The sequence below is a fragment of the Salvelinus sp. IW2-2015 genome, linkage group LG2, assembly GCF_002910315.2.
Source record: "Salvelinus sp. IW2-2015 linkage group LG2, ASM291031v2, whole genome shotgun sequence".
NCBI classification, from domain to species: domain Eukaryota; kingdom Metazoa; phylum Chordata; class Actinopteri; order Salmoniformes; family Salmonidae; genus Salvelinus; species Salvelinus sp. IW2-2015.
The window spans coordinates 565702-586750 of record NC_036839.1 but is presented as its reverse complement, the minus strand read 5'-3'; the positions used below and the strand labels follow the sequence as shown (position 1 = coordinate 586750).

Below are 21049 nucleotides of genomic sequence, written 5' to 3'. Positions count from 1 at the left end.
CGATCTCCTTTTGCATTGAAGCAAGTCTTTCTGCTGAATAAGTGCACTGTTTGGCACATACGCCGATTGTAGTGGCTCCCAAGTTGCGCAGCGGTCTAAGGCACTGTATTGCAGTGCTAGAGGCGTCACTACAGACCCTGATTCGATCCCGGGCTGTATCATAACTGGCCGTGATCGAGTGTCCCATAGGGCGGTGCAGAAATGGCCCAGCGTCGTCTGGTTAGGGGAGGGTTTGGCTGTGGTAGGCCGTCATTGTAAATAATAATTCGTACTTAACTGACTTGCATAGTTAAAAAATATATATATTAAAACTTAACTGGACATTTTATTATTTTGAATAGGGCCATCAATAGGCCAATAATGATAACAAGGGGAAAGTGTTTTTGTTTAGGATAAGGAATCTGATTAAAGTTTAGAAATATTTCTTAAATAAATTGTCTAAGTAAGTTATATCAGTTTATATAGCCTAATAATGGAATTGATATTTGGTTTGTATTGTAAGTTTTTACCTTTGCGCTTTGGAACATTTACAATTATTCATACTTTACAGACAATAATAACAATGGGTAGTATTGAGCCGCTCATCGATTTCCGTTAGTCCGAATAGTTACACGTAGACACGTAGATCATCAAACTCATTCAGGTGATTCCCTTGAGAGGACAAATTCAAAAGAATAGGCCTATTTTATTACTCATAGAATAATAATATAATAAGAAATTGACAACGTTGTTTTTAGGCCTATATGCGTGGCTATTTTAATTGAAAATACAGTTGATAATTTGAATTAACAGATTTGCTATAGCCTATTATAATAATTCATGTATTACATCACTGAATCTATAACCCTAATATCTACGCTATAACCCTTAATAATGTCAATCTATCGATATTGTTCACTTTTCAAATATTTGGGTGTTTAAACACAATTTTATGAAAAATAACACTTCTTCAGAATAATAAACTGTCACAGGAGAAGTTTTTAAAGTAGACACCTAAATTGTTTTGGTTGACATGCTGGTCTTACTTTAATGTTGGCACTGCCCCCGACACCAACTCTGCAACTGAGGCCAGTGCATTTGTATTTACCGACGGTTTTGTTTGTAAAGTAACAAAATAGGCTCCCTTTGAAGTTATTAGGCATGCCCCACAAGTGAGAACACTTGTTTGGCGCAAAACTGTGCTACCAGAATGAACTTTACCTCATTTTTGAGTACTTTTGAATAAATGTTCTAAACACACTGTGCAAACAAGACGAGTCACAGGCAAACAAAACCTGATTGTAGGCTATGACACGCACAATCCCCGCTGGGTTTTCCAATATAACGGTATAACAAAAATCAAGCTTTTCACAGCTAATTACAAATAAATGATGATGTGCTCACTAAGTAATTGATTTAATGAAGTTCCTATGAAACTATTAAAACCGGGTATAGGTCAGGACTGTTCCCCCCTGGCGTGCCCATTGTCGGATGTTTAACTCTACCACTCCTTTCGGAAAGACATCGGGGCTAATAGGTGAAACCACAGCTGCTCGAGTGAGGGTCGAGGGGAGAAAGTAGTCCTCCTTTTATGCGTCCAGACCACGAACAGCCACTCACCCAGTCCCTAATCTAACAGGACAACACATTTCTCCAACTTTCCCCAAGCTTTCAAACATGCATCATTGAGTTCAAGCAGAATTCGCCCACGTCCGTTCTCTAAAGTTTCCCTACTGGAACAGAAAGATTCGATCCTTACACTCTATAAAAGTCGCTAGTTCAGCCAAGGATCTTTTCATTTTTTGACAGGTCGGCGCTTAGGCTACATAAGTACTCACTGTGCGCTGAGCAGAAAAATAGCCTATGTCCGCTGTCTCGATAAATCTTTGGCGGTTTGGAAGGTGGGAGCTGACCGGGTGATGTAGGATGTTCAACTGCAACTGGATTCTACTGTTTTCTCACTTATTCATGTTACTTAAGATACTAGCCAGGTAGGGTGCTAGGAAGAGTTTGGCAAAATGCCTAGATAATGAACATGTGCCCAGTTTTCTGGGTCTTGCCTGCGTAGCACGCTGAGGAGGGAGCAACTGAATCGTTATATCAGATGTAAGAAAGTCCGAGACTGTCTGTCTGACACCAAATAGACAACATGAGGGTTTAAAATGTACACATATGTTTCCATCATGGGATGTGTTTGGGATAGAGGAGCTTGACCCTCACAGTGCAGGGTGTTTTAGCAAGAGTGACAAATGGCAGCTTGGTCCAGACAAATCATTTTGCAGGGGGAAAATGACAACCATTTGTTATGCAATAAATTATAAGATAGATACGCATACAATAATAACAAGATATTTGATTTATTAATCTGCATTGACCTAAATGTTGATGGCATGAATTGGCCTTTTGTAGCCTACAATGACGACAATCTAAGAATAATCGAATAGCCTATCCCTCGACGCTATTGTCTTCAACAAGTGTTTTGTAATGCTCACGTCCTTGTTGATATAATTGAAAACAAATGATTAAAATAGGCACCACCAATCATCTGAATATATTGCAATGTATTTCATTATGAACAATGAAAATAGGAATGACATGTCTGTTATATTGTCATAATTGGTGAAGATTTAATCCCATTATATATTTTATCACAAGATATATTTGCATTAACTTTAAATTATTGCATCATTACACAAGTGTATCCCAGACAAATCGGGAGTTGTAAAATTGAATCGACAAGGAGACAAAACTAGGCTACCCTTGCGAGCTTCGCCTTTCATTGGCAGAGGTACGGGGACAAAGGGGAGGCATTGCTCGCTTACAATCACTTTAATTAACATCAGCTTCAAAAGTTAGGGAGAAAATAAAAAAAGATGAGCTCTCCAAATTCAGTCCACTTGACGGTGTTTTCAGGTGGTAAACCTCACTATTTATCCAAGTGCTTTTAGGCTAAAACATTCTAAACCTGTCTCACCACCAAAAGGTAATAGTTCGGCCACAATTATGTTGTCAGACACATGCAGAAGGGGATGTTTGATATTTTGAGAGGGAAACGTTTCTGTCAGCCAGCGGGGCAAAGCCGTCGCAATGTGTTGCTTTTCGACTGACTTGGGAAGTGTACAATTTGTGTAGGAAACCTTGTTTTCTTCGTCCCAATATTCTTATTATGTGTCCTGAATTATCATATATATATTAAGTTGGCATCCCATGAGATGCTTTTGTAAAGAATCAAGTATGAGCCATAACTTTAAGTGGAGCAAAGATGTTGCTGTTTTATCTGAGGCACAGGTGCAATGGACCAAATAAGCTACATCTTAGTTGGTTACATGATAAGGGAACAGAAACTCAGTAGGCCTATAGCCTTAAAGACTAGGCCTAGACCACAAACAATTGTATTTATGCTCTGTGTGCTGAACTTCAGAGAGAATGGTAATTCTTGTAAAATCTGACAAGACAACATTTGTTTTGGTCCTACGGTCGTCTCCGAAATTATCATTCGGCCCTTCTAAAGGGCGAACTGAGAGAGAGGGCGAGAACAAGCGCCGTTTTCCCCGCGACTTCTGCTTTGTCCTTGCCGAAGTGGCGTCTGCATGTCTGACTCGGCCGGTTACTGATTTGCAGGCGGCGTGGTAAGGTGGGCCATGTAAGTGATTTCCACGGGCATCCCACTAAAGGAGAACAAATCGCTGACAAAGGAGAGCCTTTCCCATTCAGTGCCGTCGTTAGGACAACCCAAAACTATTCCTCAGATAATAAGTTCTACTTCAAAGCGTTTCTCATTGAACGGTGACTGCTTCACTCCTTTTTATTAAGTCCGCCCTTTTCACGCCGAGGGAACTATCTCTTTGGTTATTTTTCTTCGTGTTTATTTTGCAACATTCACGGAGCACTTGTTTTAAATAAATAGAAGAGGATTTCGCCTTTGTCCAAATAAGGGTTTATGGATAAAAGGAGAGGCAACAAAAAAAGCGACAGAAGACTGCTTGTTTTCAATAAAACTTGATTATCTTCCATAAAACGTGTTTGCTGACAAAGTCGGAGAAAAAGTGAACATTGACTTAAAACCAACATTTCAAGCAAGGTCAATTTAACTGCCTTGTGAGGGAGATTAATATTGGAGATTCTGTCATTTTTTCTTGTTGCGTTGATCAATTGTCATAGCAATTTGTGCTTCATATTGATAAGCCTACATCTCAACACGTAAGTCTGCTTTTTCACTCGGTGTGGAATTAAACGTTGTACCGGTTGATTAGGTGCTTGTTTGTGTTTTTTTTTTTTTCTGTTCAGAGATGGATGCGCAACCCTTGCGTCCTCTTTTTGCGGCTTGTTCTACATGACACAGAAACCACACTCAAGAGGCCATCTCATGCTAAGGGATAAAGACTAAACACTCTCACAAATGTTACTTATGGAGTGCAAAGGCAGCAACGGATCAAGTACTCTATTATTTCGCTCATTTAATTGTAATTGGCACACTATTTGAGACAATTGAAGTTCACCTGTGTCGGTTGAAGTCCTGAATGTATAAATTCACCTTTTTGCCTATTCTTTGCCCATCCTATAGCACCATACATTTTCTCATAAAAAAAGAGCAAAATAACAATAGAGTGTGTCCCTGCATTCCATTTTCTGTCAACAATATATGGGGGCAAAACAAGAACAGCACAGGCTGTTCTTGTTTTGCCCTTTTAYGTGAAAATATAGGGCTGTCTGTGTCGACACATGAGGCTTTTTTGGGGGGAGAAGGTGCACTGTGCTCTTTGATGATCGTACATTTAGTGGCAGTTAGTGTTTTCTTTTTCACCAGACATATTCAAATGTGAGCGGCTCGCTCGCCAATTGTCATAGAATTCCTAACGCACCATGAAGAGTGTCAAAGCGGCGGGCCTTCGGCTCAGAAGTATAGCAGGCCTTTGAAGTGGTGCAGGACTCACTTTGGTCCATTTGAATTCTATACATTGGACAGGGGCGACGTTTAAAGTGAGATTGTGCCTTTTAATGGAATAAATAAGACGGGGACTTGTTTTATATACTTCGTACAAGGTCCTGCGTATTGTCAGATCTTTTTTATTTTATCATGAATGATTCATGCCTCGGTTACTTGTGCTGTCCCACTTTTTAGAGACACCATTAGGGGACTATACGTTTCCCCATTTGCCCTGCTGATTGGTTTATTTATGCCAGCCCCTTCTTGGGCCTGTTGTATGTGAGTTACCACTTAATAGTGAAAACATTAACTGTCAATAATTATGCATTTTTCTTTGGCAATGTGTTTGTAGCCTAAGTTACTTCGATCTTCTATAGGCTGTAATAATGTGAATCCAGCTATACAAGGGGCGGCAGGTAGCCTAGTGGTTAGAGCATTGGGTCAGTAACCGAAAGGTTGCTAAATCGAATCCCCGGGCTGACAAGGTAAAAATCTGTCGTTCTGCCCCTGAACAAGGCAGTTAACCCTCTGTTCCTTAGCCGACATTGTAAATAAAAATGTGTTCTTAACTGACTTGCCTAGTTAAATAAAGGTTAAATAAAAAAAATAAAACAACTGATTTTACCAGCAGTTGCATTTACTGCATGTAAACAAGTACATTACACATCTTCTTGTTTAAAGAATGTCATCCGGCACTGGCAGGCCTCCTGAATCCCACGAAGAAACAATAAAGTTATGTAAACCAAAAAACACCTATTAACTCGGCCCTGTGTGTTTATTCAGCTTTAGCTTGAATTTATACTGTCAATTGGACCACGAACATCAAGGGTCTGCACAATCATAGCTGTTTCATCAACACTTTTTATCCAACATAACCAACGGCACCACGCACCTCATAGAGAAAAACACAGTCACTGCAAAGGGCATGCGAGAGAAGGGACGTTTCACATTACACTGCCTATATTCAAGTAAAGAATAATACTTTACACTGCCTATATTCAAGTAAAGAATAATACTTTACACTGCCTATATTCAAGTAAAAAATAATGCTTTACACTGCCTATATTCAAGTAAAGAATAATCTTTACACTGCCATATTCAAGTAAAGAATAATACTTTACACTGCCTATATTCAAGTAAAGAATAATACTTTACACTGCCTATATTCAAGTAAAGAATAATACTTTACACTGCCTATATTCAAGTAAAGAATAATACTTTTTCTTTTACAGAACAAGATCAAAAGCATCAGTAAGCTACTACTTATTCACCAAAATGTATATTATTATTCTTTGGTGTCTCTGTAAATCCAGTACAACATTAATACCAGCAAATAAATTACAATGTACAAAACAACATTCTTCGTAATTAAGACTAAGAACAACAATCACGAGCATTAATACAATTATATACAAATCTGACCGTTAGGGACAAAATCTGTCAGTGTACATATTTATGGTCTCGAAGGACTTATTCGTAGGCTACTCTTTAACGAGTGAAAAACACTGGTGTAATTTTTTTTGTTGCATCAAATATAGTCTTAAATACTTCTTAAATAGCCTAGGACAAAAAATAGATATCCTAACTTAGTCATTGTATTAATATCAAAACTACGTATGAACCCTTTAAGACACTTAGCTGTTAGCCATTATCATTTTGATTCCTATTTATGACTTAATTGGGTCATGTGTGTGCGACATGTCTCTCGCTCTCTGCAGGTGTTCGAAATTCAATTGGATGTTTACATTAGTTCTCGCGTCTACTGTGAGGTATTCAGAAGATAAAGGAAATGCAACTACACCATTTCGGGATGTTTAGTGTTCAAGGCTCGTGTAGTTTGCGTGAGCCACGACGTCTGTTTTCTCCCTTCTGTCTGAGATTAGACATTTGACGAATAAGACATGTTACACTTCGAGGGTGTGCGACCATATGGACAATGTCAATGTAAGCATAACTAAGCACGTATGACTTAATCATGTTAAAAGATGCATGCATGTAAATGTATCCCGCATATGTAGGCTATGTGGGTGTTTGTCCAAAGGCTTTTATCCTTACGAATGACATTGTATTTATGTTTCCAGTAGCCTACATTCAGGCTTCTCTTGGTCCTCTTAATATATTATTTCCATTTCTCAAATAATACTGGTGATTGTAGCTTCTCTATGTTGAGACTTGTTGATATGTTGATACATTCAGCTCTTTAGAAAGGAAACAAAGAGGGCACGTTTTAAAGGCAGTTGTTGTTATTCATCATCTGACATCCGCAGCGCTTATTTCTTGCTTCACAAAGTCCAATTGATATGCTTACAGCCAGTACAGTCCTCATGCACTTATTAGGTCTTACGCTTCGATCACACTGACAGTGTCATTGCATTTTGGTACAACAGAGTTACATTCATTTCCAATGAAACGCTGCGTTTGCTTTAAGCATTGCGTCGCAGAGGCAGTTGCAGTGCGTTCGGTGTGGTGCATACGTGGATTTGTCGAACGTATGGGTCAAACTGTATGCGTTCTAGCTTGACAGTAATGGTAGCAGAAGGTGATTGTTGAACTGTTGTTGCATACGTATCCAGATGATGCTGCGTCTTATTTTAAGCAAAGACACTGTCGGTGTGTTCGAAGCGTTAGGCTACTACACATATACACATTTGAGAGACAATTTGGGGAATTATTTTTCTTCTGTTTGTAAACATTAGAGCATTGTCCTTGGGTCTGAATTTCTGAAAGTGTCCTCCTCTTCCGAGTCCGTTGTTGGCACATTGCTGGATGGGGTGTGGAGATGGTTGGGTCCCCCGCTCCCCTGGCACACGTACCACTCATTAAGGTTGGTAACCTGAGGCGAGAGATTTGCTGACCGGTTCCTGTGCGGTTCGGAGGCGGGCGAAAGGGGCGCGCTGAGAAGGTTTGTAGAGGAATGGTACGAAGCGTTGGCGGAAGGGGGCGGAGGCGACTTGCAATGGACTTTCATGTGCTTCCGCAACGAACTGGGGTGCGTGTAGGACTTGTCACAGCCTCGGACTTTGCAGTAGTAAGGCTTGTCACTCGTGTGGACGTGGGAGTGCTTCTTCCGGTCACTGCTGTTGGCGAATTTCCTGTCGCAGCCGTCAAACTCGCACTTGAAAGGCTTCTCTCCTGGAAGAGATGGAGATGGAGACATTTATCATTAGGCTACTCATATCCAATAACTCTCCGGAAAGGGTGCATGTACCATAACATAATGTGCACTTTGTGTTTCAAAAACACGATGAAGACATTTTATATTGGCCTTTATAAAAAACATTTTGTCAAAGTCCAAGGAGRATAATAAAGTTACCAAATGGTTTGGACCATTAACCATTTGTATGACATCAAATCCATAGCATACAATATATTCCCAGCAAACAGCAATGTCAATTCCTTTTCATTTGGCCTATACAAACTATTATGGATTTTTCCACTTATTCAACATGGACGTCCACATGCTCTACCCAAACTAGGACTATAATTGAATCCATCGCTTAACTGCCTGGTAACATACCACTTCCGGCACTAATTACTCCATAAATGGTCGGTGTGGCAGCCTATTCTGCCGCAAGGGCTTCCTGTCCGACATACCATATCTATTATACATCTACACCCGCCGCCACTCCTCTCCCACATGTACTAGGCATGTTCCTGACTGACTCATTTACACGAAACATAGGGTGGCCCGTGGGCTATTCTGCGTGAACGCGTGGGGGAAATGTGTAGCCTATATACAGTAATGAGGAAACAAGTGCATTGGTAGGCCTAAATTTATGTATTTTTTTTAATAAAGATCATCCTATATGTTGTAATGCTTGTATTGTAAAATGATTTTATGATTGTAAAATGGACAATTCAAAAATATAAAAACATACACCAGGCTATCAAGATCTCATGCTTTCAAAGCATGGACATGGTGTGTTGGAGCAKCCCCTTCCCTCTGGGCACACACCAGTCTTGGGAGCCATTTGCTTTCCAAACAGGCCGGCCCTTAATGACACACCGGCTTCATCTTGAATAAGTAGTCGTGTGGGTTATAAGTTGGAAAGTTGGTCTGCTTTGCAGGCTATTCGGTAACATAGCACGCACGGCACTGCATACTGTATTGCATCACACTACAAGTGTTTAGACTGTCTTGCATTAACGCCATTGCTGTTGATGGCCTTTAATGGCAATTTCTAGGCTACTGTATATCAATTTGGAAGCAAAGCAAGCCCCAGTGGCCCGTTTTCGCTTTGTTGTTTATCTTCAGSGTGAAATTATTGTGAGTCAAGTTTCGATGTGGTTATCATCAGCCTATAACACAGTCTAAAACTGTTATAACATCAACCAAAAATATATGGTTTAATTTTCACCCGGAGCTCGATATAGTAACGTATAAAATCAGTACATAGAGATTGAACTGATGGTTGTTTCTGCTGCGACGATTCGATAAATCAACATAGCAGTAACATGAGCCATAAAGGCGTAAACGTCTTCTACGGACTACACCTGGAATTCACTCACTTGGAAATGCGTAAGCAAGTTTCACAAACCATATGGCATAACCACCCACGTCGAGGTTCAATGTCTAACAAGCGTATGTTTCAGAAACTGTACATCAAATCAGGCGACGCCTTGGCTCGACTGTATGAATAGTTAGTTGTATTCGATTAAATCTCGTTCCCGTTACTTTTACGCATGGTCACCAGATGCCCGYCAGCAGTTAAAATGAAAACTTTTCACAATACACATTTGTTGTCTACAACGAACAGTTTCTTTAACAGTGTCAAAGCTTCTAGGCTACTACGATCAAAGATATCTATTTCTGTTTTTTGATGCAGCTCTAAAATAATCCGGGCGCACTTTCACTGACCTGTGTGTGTCCTTTTATGAATCTTTAGATTCTCAGAGCGAGCGAACACTTTCCCACAGCCGGGGAAAGGACAAGGGAAGGGTTTCTCTCCCGTGTGAACTCGGATGTGGTTTATTAGTTTGTACTTCGCCTTAAAAGCTTTCCCCTCGCGTGGACATTCCTCCCAGAAGCAGACGTGACTGCTCTGCTCCGGTCCCCCGACGTGCTCCACCGTGACATGGTTGACCAGCTCGTGCATGGTGCTGTAAGTTTTGGAGCAGGGCTTCTTTGAAGTTTGCTCTTGATCAATCCATTTGCAGATTAACTCTTGCTTGATGGGCTGCCTCATGTATCTCAAAAACGCCCCCGCGGCTCCGTGAGGAGCAGAAGCGATGTTCACATTGAGGTTCATGGAGTTGTAGCTGTGGATAGAAGAGGGTCCATAGTGCTCGGGCCTGTGGACGAAGTGCTCTGGCCTGCCGTAGATGTCCCCCGGTAGACCCAAACGCATCTGCCCGTTGAGGGCATGGTGATGGTGATGGTGGGCACCTGGTGCTGCCTGGTCGTGGAGTCCAGAGAAAAGTGGATGGGCACCAGTCTCGGCGTGCCCATAAGCACCTGTTGGTGCGATGAACATGCCATGGTGATGAGGGGAGGAGGCTGAACTATGCTGGTCGCCAAGTGCATGCATAGCCGAGGCTGAGAGTTCTCTCCTGAGGATGTAGTCCCTGCTGCTAGAGTAGCCTGAGTGGGGGTGAGGAGCCACGGGGAAACCTACTGTGGTCTGAGCAGAAGTGAAGGATGCTGCCGTTGCAGCGGTCTGGGCTTCGTGGTGGCTCTGAATGTGCTGAGAGGGGCTAAGTTTGAGAGCGTTTGTCTGTGCCATGTGCTCGGGTCCAAATGGAGTGAGTGCCACTCCGGGGTCGTTGCCCATCTCCCCAGGGTGGTGGTGGGCATGGTGGGAGTGAGGGTGATGCACCCCTAGCCCCGGGAAGCCTGTCATATTCTGATGAGGAAGAGGTTGAGTCGCTGCCAAATCCGCTAATCTTATCGCCGGATTCCTCTTGCTCAAAGGGGACTCCATTACTAACTACACTGTCAAATCCATCCACTCTCACCACTATTGTTTCTCCCCCCACCACCGCGATTTTCTAAAACATTAAAATATATGTATATAAGCGGTCTATATAACTTATTTTGTCCTGCCTCTAACTCTGCTTGTTCCTTTTCCCACTATGTCCTCAAGCGATTGGCAGAACATACAACAGTTGGAGGACGCAGTAGGGAATACAGTTTAGAAATGGCACTGCGGGTATTGGACGGATTTAGGTGACTGGCAGTTAAGAGAACGAAGCGATTGGCTGTCGTTCAGCGCAGGGGCTCAGCGGGGTTCCGCCCCCTCGCTCTCTTTATCGCTGTTGACTCCAAAATGTTGTAGGCCTACTCACGAAGTTACCAGTAAATATGTTTATGCCCTCGGTGTTTACTGGGGGCTGGCGCATGTGGATACAATGTAGGACGGATACAGTAGGCTATACAGACGTTCATCTCTTCGTTTTCTTTTCCAGTGATTGGCGTAACCCCAGTGTAGAAAACACATATTTTTTCAGCATAACTCAAGTACATGGACTTTTATTCAGGTCAAATTAAATGAATACAAATAAATAATAATGGAGATAATTAGCCAATCAAATACATTTAAAGCCATGGTCTGAAACAACTTATTTTGTACTCGAGACTAACGCCCATAGGGGAAGCTTGAAATTGCGCATTGTCCACAACACTTCAAAGTAGTGATTCAAATTCAGTGTTTAGTATTTGTATTTTTTTATGTAGTGTACAAGATGCATGTTTTATTTGCATACAATCATATTTAATAAAGCCTACCACCATAGCACATTTCCTCTTTAAAATAAATAGGTTAGAAAAATGTCCACGTGATAGGTGTGACGTGCAGACCTACAATGCAGTTGACGTCTGTCCATGTTACGTTTCTGATTTATTGAGTTAGGCTATTGCAACTTTACACACCAGTAGCCTAATACAGAAAAGCACAAGTTGTGCAAGTGTCAAGGAGTACAACTGGCTATTGTTTAATACTGTTCAACAATCCGTGCATAAAGCATAGTCGGGAATATTTGGCTTTTATTTTGTGCTAATATATGGAGATATACATGTAGCTTAGATATAGCCTACAAGCACATACTGTAGAAAGAATGGCATATTTTATCAATACAAGACAAGTGTTTGCCAGAGAAAAGGGTTGATGTGTGAATTGTATTATTGAAATGGGTGCCAATGAATTCATTTAAAGTAGGSTACACACCGTGCAGAGTGCCACATTTCACAAGTTAAAACATGTTGCATATAAAAAATCATGTCCATCTTTTAGTCTTTCGCCAACATTTGATGAACAAATTGCGTATACATTGTATTCAACTCATTGATGAGATGAGGTAAACGGCATTATATTTTAAGACCTATCAATTTATTTAACAAATTTACTTTCGAAATCTAAGATTTCAGCATTGCCCCACACACGGAGGGAGTTGAGTTGTGTAAATAGTTTCTCCACAAATTGCCACTGATCCTCTCAAAATACTTAGGTTCACTTTTAATGACTTTAGCCATGAATGAAGCAAGAGGAAAGTTGTCAATCTGAGGATGGGTTCACTTTTATGTTACCTTTTCTTCAGATTCATTTGTTTCACCCAAAAGTTTACAACATTAACATATTTAAATGAAATCTGTAAAATTATTATTATCCAATAGTCATTCTTGACATGTATAATTTTTTACTTTCCAATGACTTGAAAATCAACAGTTGCACTCATAGATTATTGTTTTTAAATCGAATCAATTGGAGCAATCTATTAGGTTTCAAGAGGGAAAATAATCTCTAAAATGCTTTTAAAATGTCCATGGACGATGCTCAACAACATAAATAGTAGTGCGTAAAATGATCCGTGATATTGACTCTATCAGAACTTTGGCGTATATGGTTAAAAGGGAATAGGTATGCATGCACCTGTGGTATAAACTAATAATTACCATTGGTAGGTCGACTATACGTGCTTCAGAGTGTCATAAAGTATCTTTTGTCTTACTTTTAGAATATAAAAAGCCACCATGCATAACTCAACTAAAAAAGAAGCACACCTCCCTATACATTTTTAGAAACCAAATGAATAGATAAACACATAAAAATAAAACACATAAAAATAACAGGTGTATAGGCTGCCAACTTTTAAATGTATATTTATAGAAATGTCTATTTATCGACCACCTTGGGATACATACATACAATACAGTATGTTGTTATCATCTACGAACAAGTGGCTCAGTCGATAATACGATTCCAATCTCAATGGGATCTCTAGAGTAAAATAAAAGCGAATGAATGTATTATTTTACAAAACATATCAGTAAAAAGAAGGGTCCATGGTTATTATGGCTASATGTTTTTTTTTWAAGTAGCCTAAGCAAAAAAAGTATGATAGAATATCCGTTCAATTATCTGTTTCTGATGAGTTAGAACGCTCCTAAAGCCCGTAAGGCTACTTACTTCAGACGCCCAGCTGGAAGAAGCGAGCGACATCTTTAAAAGTTTTTAAACAAAAGGCGCTTTGTTATAAAAAAAGGTTTATTTTACAGAAGAAGTCAAAAGTGCAGCATATGTGGTCTTAACGGGTCATAGGTCAAACATCCATGAATCACACAAGGTCACGGAAACCACACAAGTAACCTTCCAATGCGTCAACATATTGATATTGTCAAATATGAACTAGTGAAATACGCCCCGTTTCCTTCACCTTTGCGTTAGGCGCTGCGCCATTAAGGCATAAAATACATGGTTTTATTTACTAGCCTTGTTGTCGAACATATTCAGATCATAAGCAATATCGTGAATATTTGGTTAGAATTTATGTGGGAGTTGTTTTCTCTGTAAACCCAAAAATAGGCATAATCAAAGGTGTGTTCGTATCAATATATTAATTTCTATACATTTGTATAATGTATTTTATACTTCTAACCCTTTTCAAGACTTTCTGTCTCCTCTATTTTCTGTCTCTGAGTAATCTGTTGAAATACTGGTCTTTGGGGATTTTCAGAAGCCCCCTTTCTCCTGAGTTTGAGGGAAATAAGAACCCACAGATATGCGCCTCTGGTCCGATTGAGTTCTTTCTCTCTAATTTATTTTAATTTTTTATCCTATCAAGTGACAGGGAAGGGGTTTTCCACCGAAATAAAGAAGTTCTTTAGAGAGGTCGGCATACGTGACTTTGAACTTGGATCAGCTCCTGCGTGTCCCGCGGTGCGGAGAGAAATTGAAAGAATGGCAGAGAACGCTCCGGCTGCCCCCGCTTTTGGGCTGAGAGAAGGACAGGATTCCCAAAGTTTTCAGACGTCCTACTCCGGGTCCCATTATTGACCGCTTTTTTAGAGTGTTTGGGAGCCGAGAGGGACAAGAGAAAATGTGATGTGTCTTGGAGCAGGAGGATTTGTGGGACTTGAATTCAATGGAAGTGTAAGTAAACTTCCTTTCACTTTAGTGAGTACATTTCAATGCGCAGCTGTTGTTGGATCCGGTTGATTTTGAACGCAATCCATACAGTACGCGCTTTGGACGAAAAGACATGTGCAGACATGATCAGCCGGCGAGGTTTCTTGTTCTGATTGAGTGTGACTTGATGGTAGGCTATGGCAATTGAAGACCATTAGGCTTTTGGGTCTAGGCTATTTGTTATATAGAGATCTATTTTCTTTATTAGCCCATTGCGTTGTAATATGAAGCTCTGTTGTCACCAAACTCACCCACGTGTAGGGGTAATGTTCACCAAATAATCCGAAATGATGTGTGTAGGCCTATGCAATATGTTTTGCATTAGGGCTACCTATAGTTAAACTCATCTAATGCATCTCGTTTTTTGCTTTTGCAGGAGAGAAAACGTTCAAACATTCGCTCGTGCGGTTGATTGCAGCTAAAATAAACAATAGTCATATTTTGCGGCTAAGGCAAGACTGACAAACTGTGCAAGATATCTAAGCAAAATGGACAAACCACCGACCCAGCTCTCTATGAAAACAAGGTAAATGTAAACCTCGGGTGCGTGGCGGTGTAATACTTGAACACATTTACGTAGGCTATAGGCTATATGAGTCTAGCTCACTGATGGCTGTAGGTGCAGAGGCTTTGAACATACACCGTTTTCTTTATAGGGGTAAATGATCAGCAACAATTTTAAGGGAGTGCTCTAGAGTCTGCAGTATAATCAGTTCTATTTCATGAAATGGTATGTTGTGTTCTGATATGCTACACTATATGCGTCTGTTTCTGCTGTATATTCCCACCTTTCTATAGCAGAGCTTGTGATATGCATTTACCCATAAACGTGCGATATTTCGCACATATAAATACTGTATTTATTTGTAAGAGAAACACGGTCAAAATATAAAATAGTGGTTTGGCTAAATGATTGACTCTCGTTTCTAATGAAATCCGCCTGTCTAATGTTGAATTCACTATTGCTGTTTAATATTAATGAAATGTGCAGACCCCACCTTCTACCCCAAAACCCCATTCGCTCGTTCACTTACAGTTATTTCTTTAACTCCATAGCTCAGGTTTTTAAACACCATTATCACACAACGTGCAATGTCGTATTGTCAATCCACCCGTTATACATCAACCTATAAAATTAAGGTTTTAAGACATCATGTCCGATACTATTTTCTTTCTCTCCCTCCCTCCCTCTCTCTCTCTCTTCCCCCTAAATGCCTCTCCTAAAAAGTAGGCGGCAATTATTAGTGGAAAATGGCGATCAGCTATTAGTCGTCAAAGCGGTACCTGCTATTGGAGGGGCACCTGGGATTGATGAGACGCAGTGGCCAATGAGACTGCGTGGAATGAATGGCCGGGCTTCAGTTAAAGGGGGCGTAAGAGGAGTTAGTGCCAGTCCACGGAGAAAGAGGGACCCTCCGCAATAAACACAGGCAAGCGAAAGAAATAAACAGACAAATCGGAACAACAATCTGAGATGCTGCCAAACCCCGTTCTCTCTTCGTGCTAGGACAGATATTAAGATAATTATTCAATTCCTCGTGTGTGTTTAAAAGCAATCAACGTTCACAGTTTCCAGAGGAAAAACGCAAAGGAATCTCTTTACTTCGTTTGATGGGAATTTTTGGGTTGTTGTCAAAAGTTAACTACCAGTGAATATAGACGTGTTCGGTAAGACGAGCTGTATAGTTTTTTTTTTCTTCCTCTGAGTGGATCATCGCTTTGAGCTTCGCCTGATATGGTGTTTCCACGCATGGAAGTTGTCATTTCCATAACTGAATAGACAATTGAATTGTATTTTTTCGACTTTTTTTTTGTTATACACACAAGCTGATTCGAACGAAATTCGCTTTGAGAGACCATGTTACTGGACGCAGGTCACCAGTTCCCCGGACTGGGAGTTGGCACGTTTGCCAGGCATCACACGGCGAGCGAGATGCAGGAGAGAGACTTGAGTTTAGCACAGAATAGCTTCGTCGACTCGGCACAYATGGGTGCGTTTAAACTGAACCATGATCTTTCTCCGGGACAGAGCTCTGCCTTCACCTCCCAGGCGCCCGGCTACCCCGCAGYRGCRTTGGGKGCWCACGCMGCCCATGTCACCTCGTAYGCGAGTTCCCCRTTCAACTCCACCAGGGACTTTCTCTTTCGCAGCCGAGGCTTCGGAGAATCATCTCCGGCGAGCAGCCAACACGCTATTTTCGGCCCCGCGGCGGGGTCTCTTCATCATACSCACACAGACAGCCAAGGCCACATTCTGTTCCCCGGGATCCACGACCAGCATGGGTCCCACGGATCCCCAAATGTGCTCAATGGGCAAATGCGTCTTGGACTACCGGGCGAGGTTTTTGGGCGTTCCGACCAGTACCACCAGGTATCCAGCCCAAGGACCGACCCTTACTCGGCCGCCCAGCTCCATAACCAATACAGCAGCATGAATATGAACATGGGGATGAACATGGGAGCCCACCACCAACACCACCCAGGTGCCTTCTTTCGCTACATGCGGCAACAGTGCATCAAACAGGAGCTCATCTGTAAATGGATCGACCCAGAACAGCTGAGCAACCCCAAGAAGAGTTGCAACAAAACTTTCAGCACCATGCACGAGCTGGTCACGCACGTCTCCGTGGAGCACGTCGGGGGACCGGAGCAGAGCAACCACATTTGCTTTTGGGAAGAGTGCCCCCGCGAGAGCAAACCGTTTAAGGCGAAATACAAACTGGTGAATCACATTCGGGTCCACACTGGTGAGAAACCCTTCCCTTGCCCCTTCCCTGGATGTGGCAAGGTCTTCGCAAGGTCGGAAAATTTGAAGATTCACAAGCGAACACATACAGGTAATTATACGATATTTATAGCATTTTACCTCTCGCATTTATTCGTTTCGCATATGAAAACTGCACATTTTAGAATTCACCGTGCCAATGCGCCATGCTTTATTTCATCATAGCCAATTGTAGCCTATAGCTTGCGCTTTTTCTCGTCGCCAAAATACCCCAGTCGATAATCAATCAATAGTGGTATTTTTAGACTGCCAAAGTAGACATTCACATCTATGGTCGAGGTAGATTTGATCTACATTTATTAAATTCTCTATAGTCTAAAGTGTGAATTCGATTATCCAATAGTAAGTACCCTAATCACATAGCTGGCGAGTCTGGAAACAATTAGCGTTTACACAGTTTTGAAGAAATGAAATGTCTCGCAGCAATTTGCTAAATTATGTAATATGCTTTTGAGGTTTTGTGGTTCGTCAACTTTAAAATGGGTCAAAAGGCGAGGTTAAGTAAGGCTTCTGGCTCGCAGTGCATTGCTTGCGCGGAGTAGACTATAGTAGCATACATCTCATCAACCGGTTTAATGTTTATGCAAGACYGAGCTTTTAGGATTCTATTCGGAACGCCTCGCCTCTTTTTCAGAAAATCGATGTTGTTATTTGATTTTGTCCACTGAGAAATGTTTGGCTTTTTGGTTTTAGGAAATCGTTTGGTGTGCTTACTCTTCAGGCGCATGCGAGTGTGAATGTGTGTCATGGCCCTTTTCTTTTTCTCACGCAATCCATTGATACTAGGTGCTAGACGGGCCATTGCCAGCCTTTCACATTTTTACTATTTTCTGGGGGGATGCAGCTATGGAATTGGTCGGGTGCTAATTCGTTATTGTTTCCAATCAAATGGCGCCCTCTGCACCAGAAGCTATTGCCMCACATGGGATGTTTGCGTTTTGATTATATACATTTAAGTCATTCTGGAGCCTAATTAAGCAATTTCGCATTTCATTTTTGAGGTAGGATATTAAATAAATATTCTTAAGTAATTTTACATACTACTTACATTCAATTGCTGTGATTCAAAACAAATAGCCATAGGCCTAAATGTTTTACTATTTCTTAAAACCCACAATTTCCTGCATAAAATACAAAACGTCTGGTCCCACAAATGAAGTTAACCCTCTTTAAATTAGGTTGGTGATACAACTGAGATTTAACCGAATAGGTGCCACTAACTATGACGAATAGCTAGCTATATGACTTAACCCGCTACTCGTGGTTGAATGGCCATGTTATTGAACGCAACTCGTATAGTATTAGGCCTAAGGCATAGTCGTTTTGTAGGCTTTTGCCGAGGAACTGCATCTAACGTGTCTGTTTTATCCCTATTTTTATGCAGGAGAGAAACCATTCCAGTGTGAGTTTGAAGGCTGTGACAGGCGGTTTGCCAACAGCAGTGACCGAAAGAAGCACATGCATGTCCACACGTCTGACAAACCATATCTTTGCAAAATGTGTGACAAGTCCTACACACATCCCAGCTCTCTACGAAAACACATGAAGGTAAATGGACTTTGTCTTTCACTTTCCAGCTGATATTAACACGTAGCCTAAGGCTTGTTTACGTCTGTRTTTTGCGTGCTTAGGACATGTTTTRTCGGGGATTTGGTTTTCCTCTGTTATTTAGGCCTACACAATTACGTTCCCCATCATTCCTGAAGCACTTTGAAATCATACTTCACAATTTCCCATCATGATATCATATACAAATAGTACCTGCACTTTTTTCAGGTCCACGAAGCGGCCCCTCCAGCGTCCGACTCCTCGCCTGCAGCCAGTTCTGGTTACGAGTCATCCACACCGCCCGGCTTAATCTCCCCCACCRCCGAGACCCATAGCAACAACAATCTTTCACCCGCGTCCGCAGTCCACAATAACAACAACGGCCACAGCAGCCTATCGTCTAATTTCAGTGAATGGTATGTTTAGGACTGAACCGAACAGCGAGTACAGAACCATTGCTCAGAACCCCAACCAGCGCAGGACATTCGAGAACTCGTGCACCGAGGAGAGCATGAATACTATGAACGCTTCAAAAGCATATATGTAGATTTAAAACCACCAGGGAAGAAAACTCACTTACCAACGGAAGAAAATATGTAATATGTTCAAGGAGCATTCAATATATTTGTAAATAATTATTACACTCCCTCTTTCCCATTGTTTGTGATAGATTTTTGTCGTTCTTTGGTGTATAGATGTTCCTTCAATGGTAGCTAATTCTCTAACTGGACTTTTAGTGCGCATATTACGATAAAAGTTGTATTATGATGTTAAATATTGTGATCCTAAGGCAAATTGATTGTAACTATAYTAAACATCTATAAACTGGAAAGMGTGCCAAAGTTAACACTTAACTCAAACAGTCCACCATATTTTGCTTGTGAATGTTGGCTTATATTTTTGTTTTGCTGGGCTTAACTTGTGATGTTTTGTGCTTTGCAAGTTTTTCATTGTGAAATGCTATCTGGAAGAATAGACGTTGTGCCGTTGGATTTTCTGTTACTACATCCTTCCTTTTGTAAATATCTACTGCCATATTTATCCGTTTGTAATTAAATTATGGTATTTACTACAAAATTAAACAATATTTATAAAGAATGTTTCTTTACTATAAATATGTACAATTATGAGCTAAACAGGGGCAGTTGTTTTGTTATGTGCTTTTGTTCAAAGTTAAAGAGGTGTTTTCTTCATTATTGTGATAAGAATTTTACTGCATACAAATATAATAAAAAAGTGTTGCAAGTGTTAAAAAACATTTCCCTCTCTTGATGTTTTCATACCCAGAATAGGCACACTGTAAAAAAAATCCTGTTGTTTTTATGGTTATGGTTTTTATGGTTAATTACTGGCAAAAAAACTGAACATTTTACAGTAATGCACTGTTAAACCAAAATGTATTTGGAATTTAGTGTAACATAGTTAAAAAAAATTTTTTTACTGTAATTTAAAGGTAAGCGACTAACAGTAAATTACCRTAAAAAAAACWMGATTTTTTATTTTTTTTAACAGTGCACTCTACTGGTGCCCGAAGCTGTTTCTTTGGCGGGTCATTTCAGATCAGCTTTTTCATATGAGACCTATTTTCAAAGCAGGCTAAGCCCCACATTAGGTCAGTAAGAGCATGCATGCTATGAGGATATGGGTTATCTGCACTATGTAAATGATATTCCGCTTCCAGTGTTGAAACAAGCATTGCTTTGGATATTGTTTCTTTATGTCCTCAGATCATTCCAAAATGTTGGMGTTTACCTCTTAAAAACCCGTCAGCTCTATAGCACCAGGTCTTATGAATTAGTCACGACCTGWAATTGATTTTTTATGAACATGTATGGTCTGCAACTCCTGCTAATGTGGCTTGCATTTTCAATATGGCGGGCTAAATTAAAGGTTTCAAGATTAACGCGTAGACTAGGCAGAACCAAACCATCTCGCTGGTCAGAAAACAAACATTGTGGCTGAGGTTTATTTATGCATGTTAGGCCAAATTGTAAACTCAACTAAAATGTATGTCTACTTGAAAGTAGAAAGATTATCTAAATCAGGCTACTCCAACCCGCATGTTATGCAGGCTAACCTATAATTCCTCCATATAGAATCGCCTATGCATCCAAATTCAATATATATGTTTTATTTAACACCTGGCAATGACTGGCAATTTCAATTTGAGTTTCATTAAACGGCAGTATCTTTTAACCGTTTTGTCACAGGCTTTATGTTTGGTAGAGAGACCCCTGCACTGCCGAAAACACAGTCGAAAATCCCTTCCCCCATCCCGGGCACTTGAGGGAAGACAGGGGGGTTGCGCTGTCAGAGCAGCCTTGAACTTGGACTTGACTCGGCCCTGAGCTGGGCTCGAGCCTTCTGTATGCCGAGACACGGTTAGGCTATAGGTGAGCATGTGTGGCC

General features: G+C 40.9%; 2 protein-coding genes across 2 annotated transcripts; one reads left to right on the top strand and one right to left on the bottom strand.

Moving 5' to 3' along the window:
- Positions 1-4236: 4236 nt before the first annotated feature.
- Positions 4237-11007, bottom strand: LOC111973031 (zinc finger protein ZIC 5-like). The gene is made up of 2 exons (XM_024000172.2): positions 9765-11007; positions 4237-8038 (listed from the first exon to the last, which is right to left on the bottom strand). The coding sequence occupies exons 1-2, from the start codon at positions 10825-10827 to the stop codon at positions 7599-7601; spliced, it is 1503 nt and encodes a 500-aa protein (XP_023855940.1). The 5' UTR covers positions 10828-11007; the 3' UTR covers positions 4237-7598.
- A 3845-nt stretch (positions 11008-14852) lies between these two features.
- Positions 14853-19898, top strand: LOC111973037 (zinc finger protein ZIC 2-like). The gene is made up of 3 exons (XM_024000186.2): positions 14853-17144; positions 18477-18640; positions 18869-19898. Exons 1-3 carry the CDS (start codon positions 16166-16168, stop codon positions 19064-19066), a joined length of 1341 nt encoding a protein of 446 aa, XP_023855954.1. The 5' UTR covers positions 14853-16165; the 3' UTR covers positions 19067-19898.
- The last annotated feature ends 1151 nt before the right edge of the window (positions 19899-21049 follow it).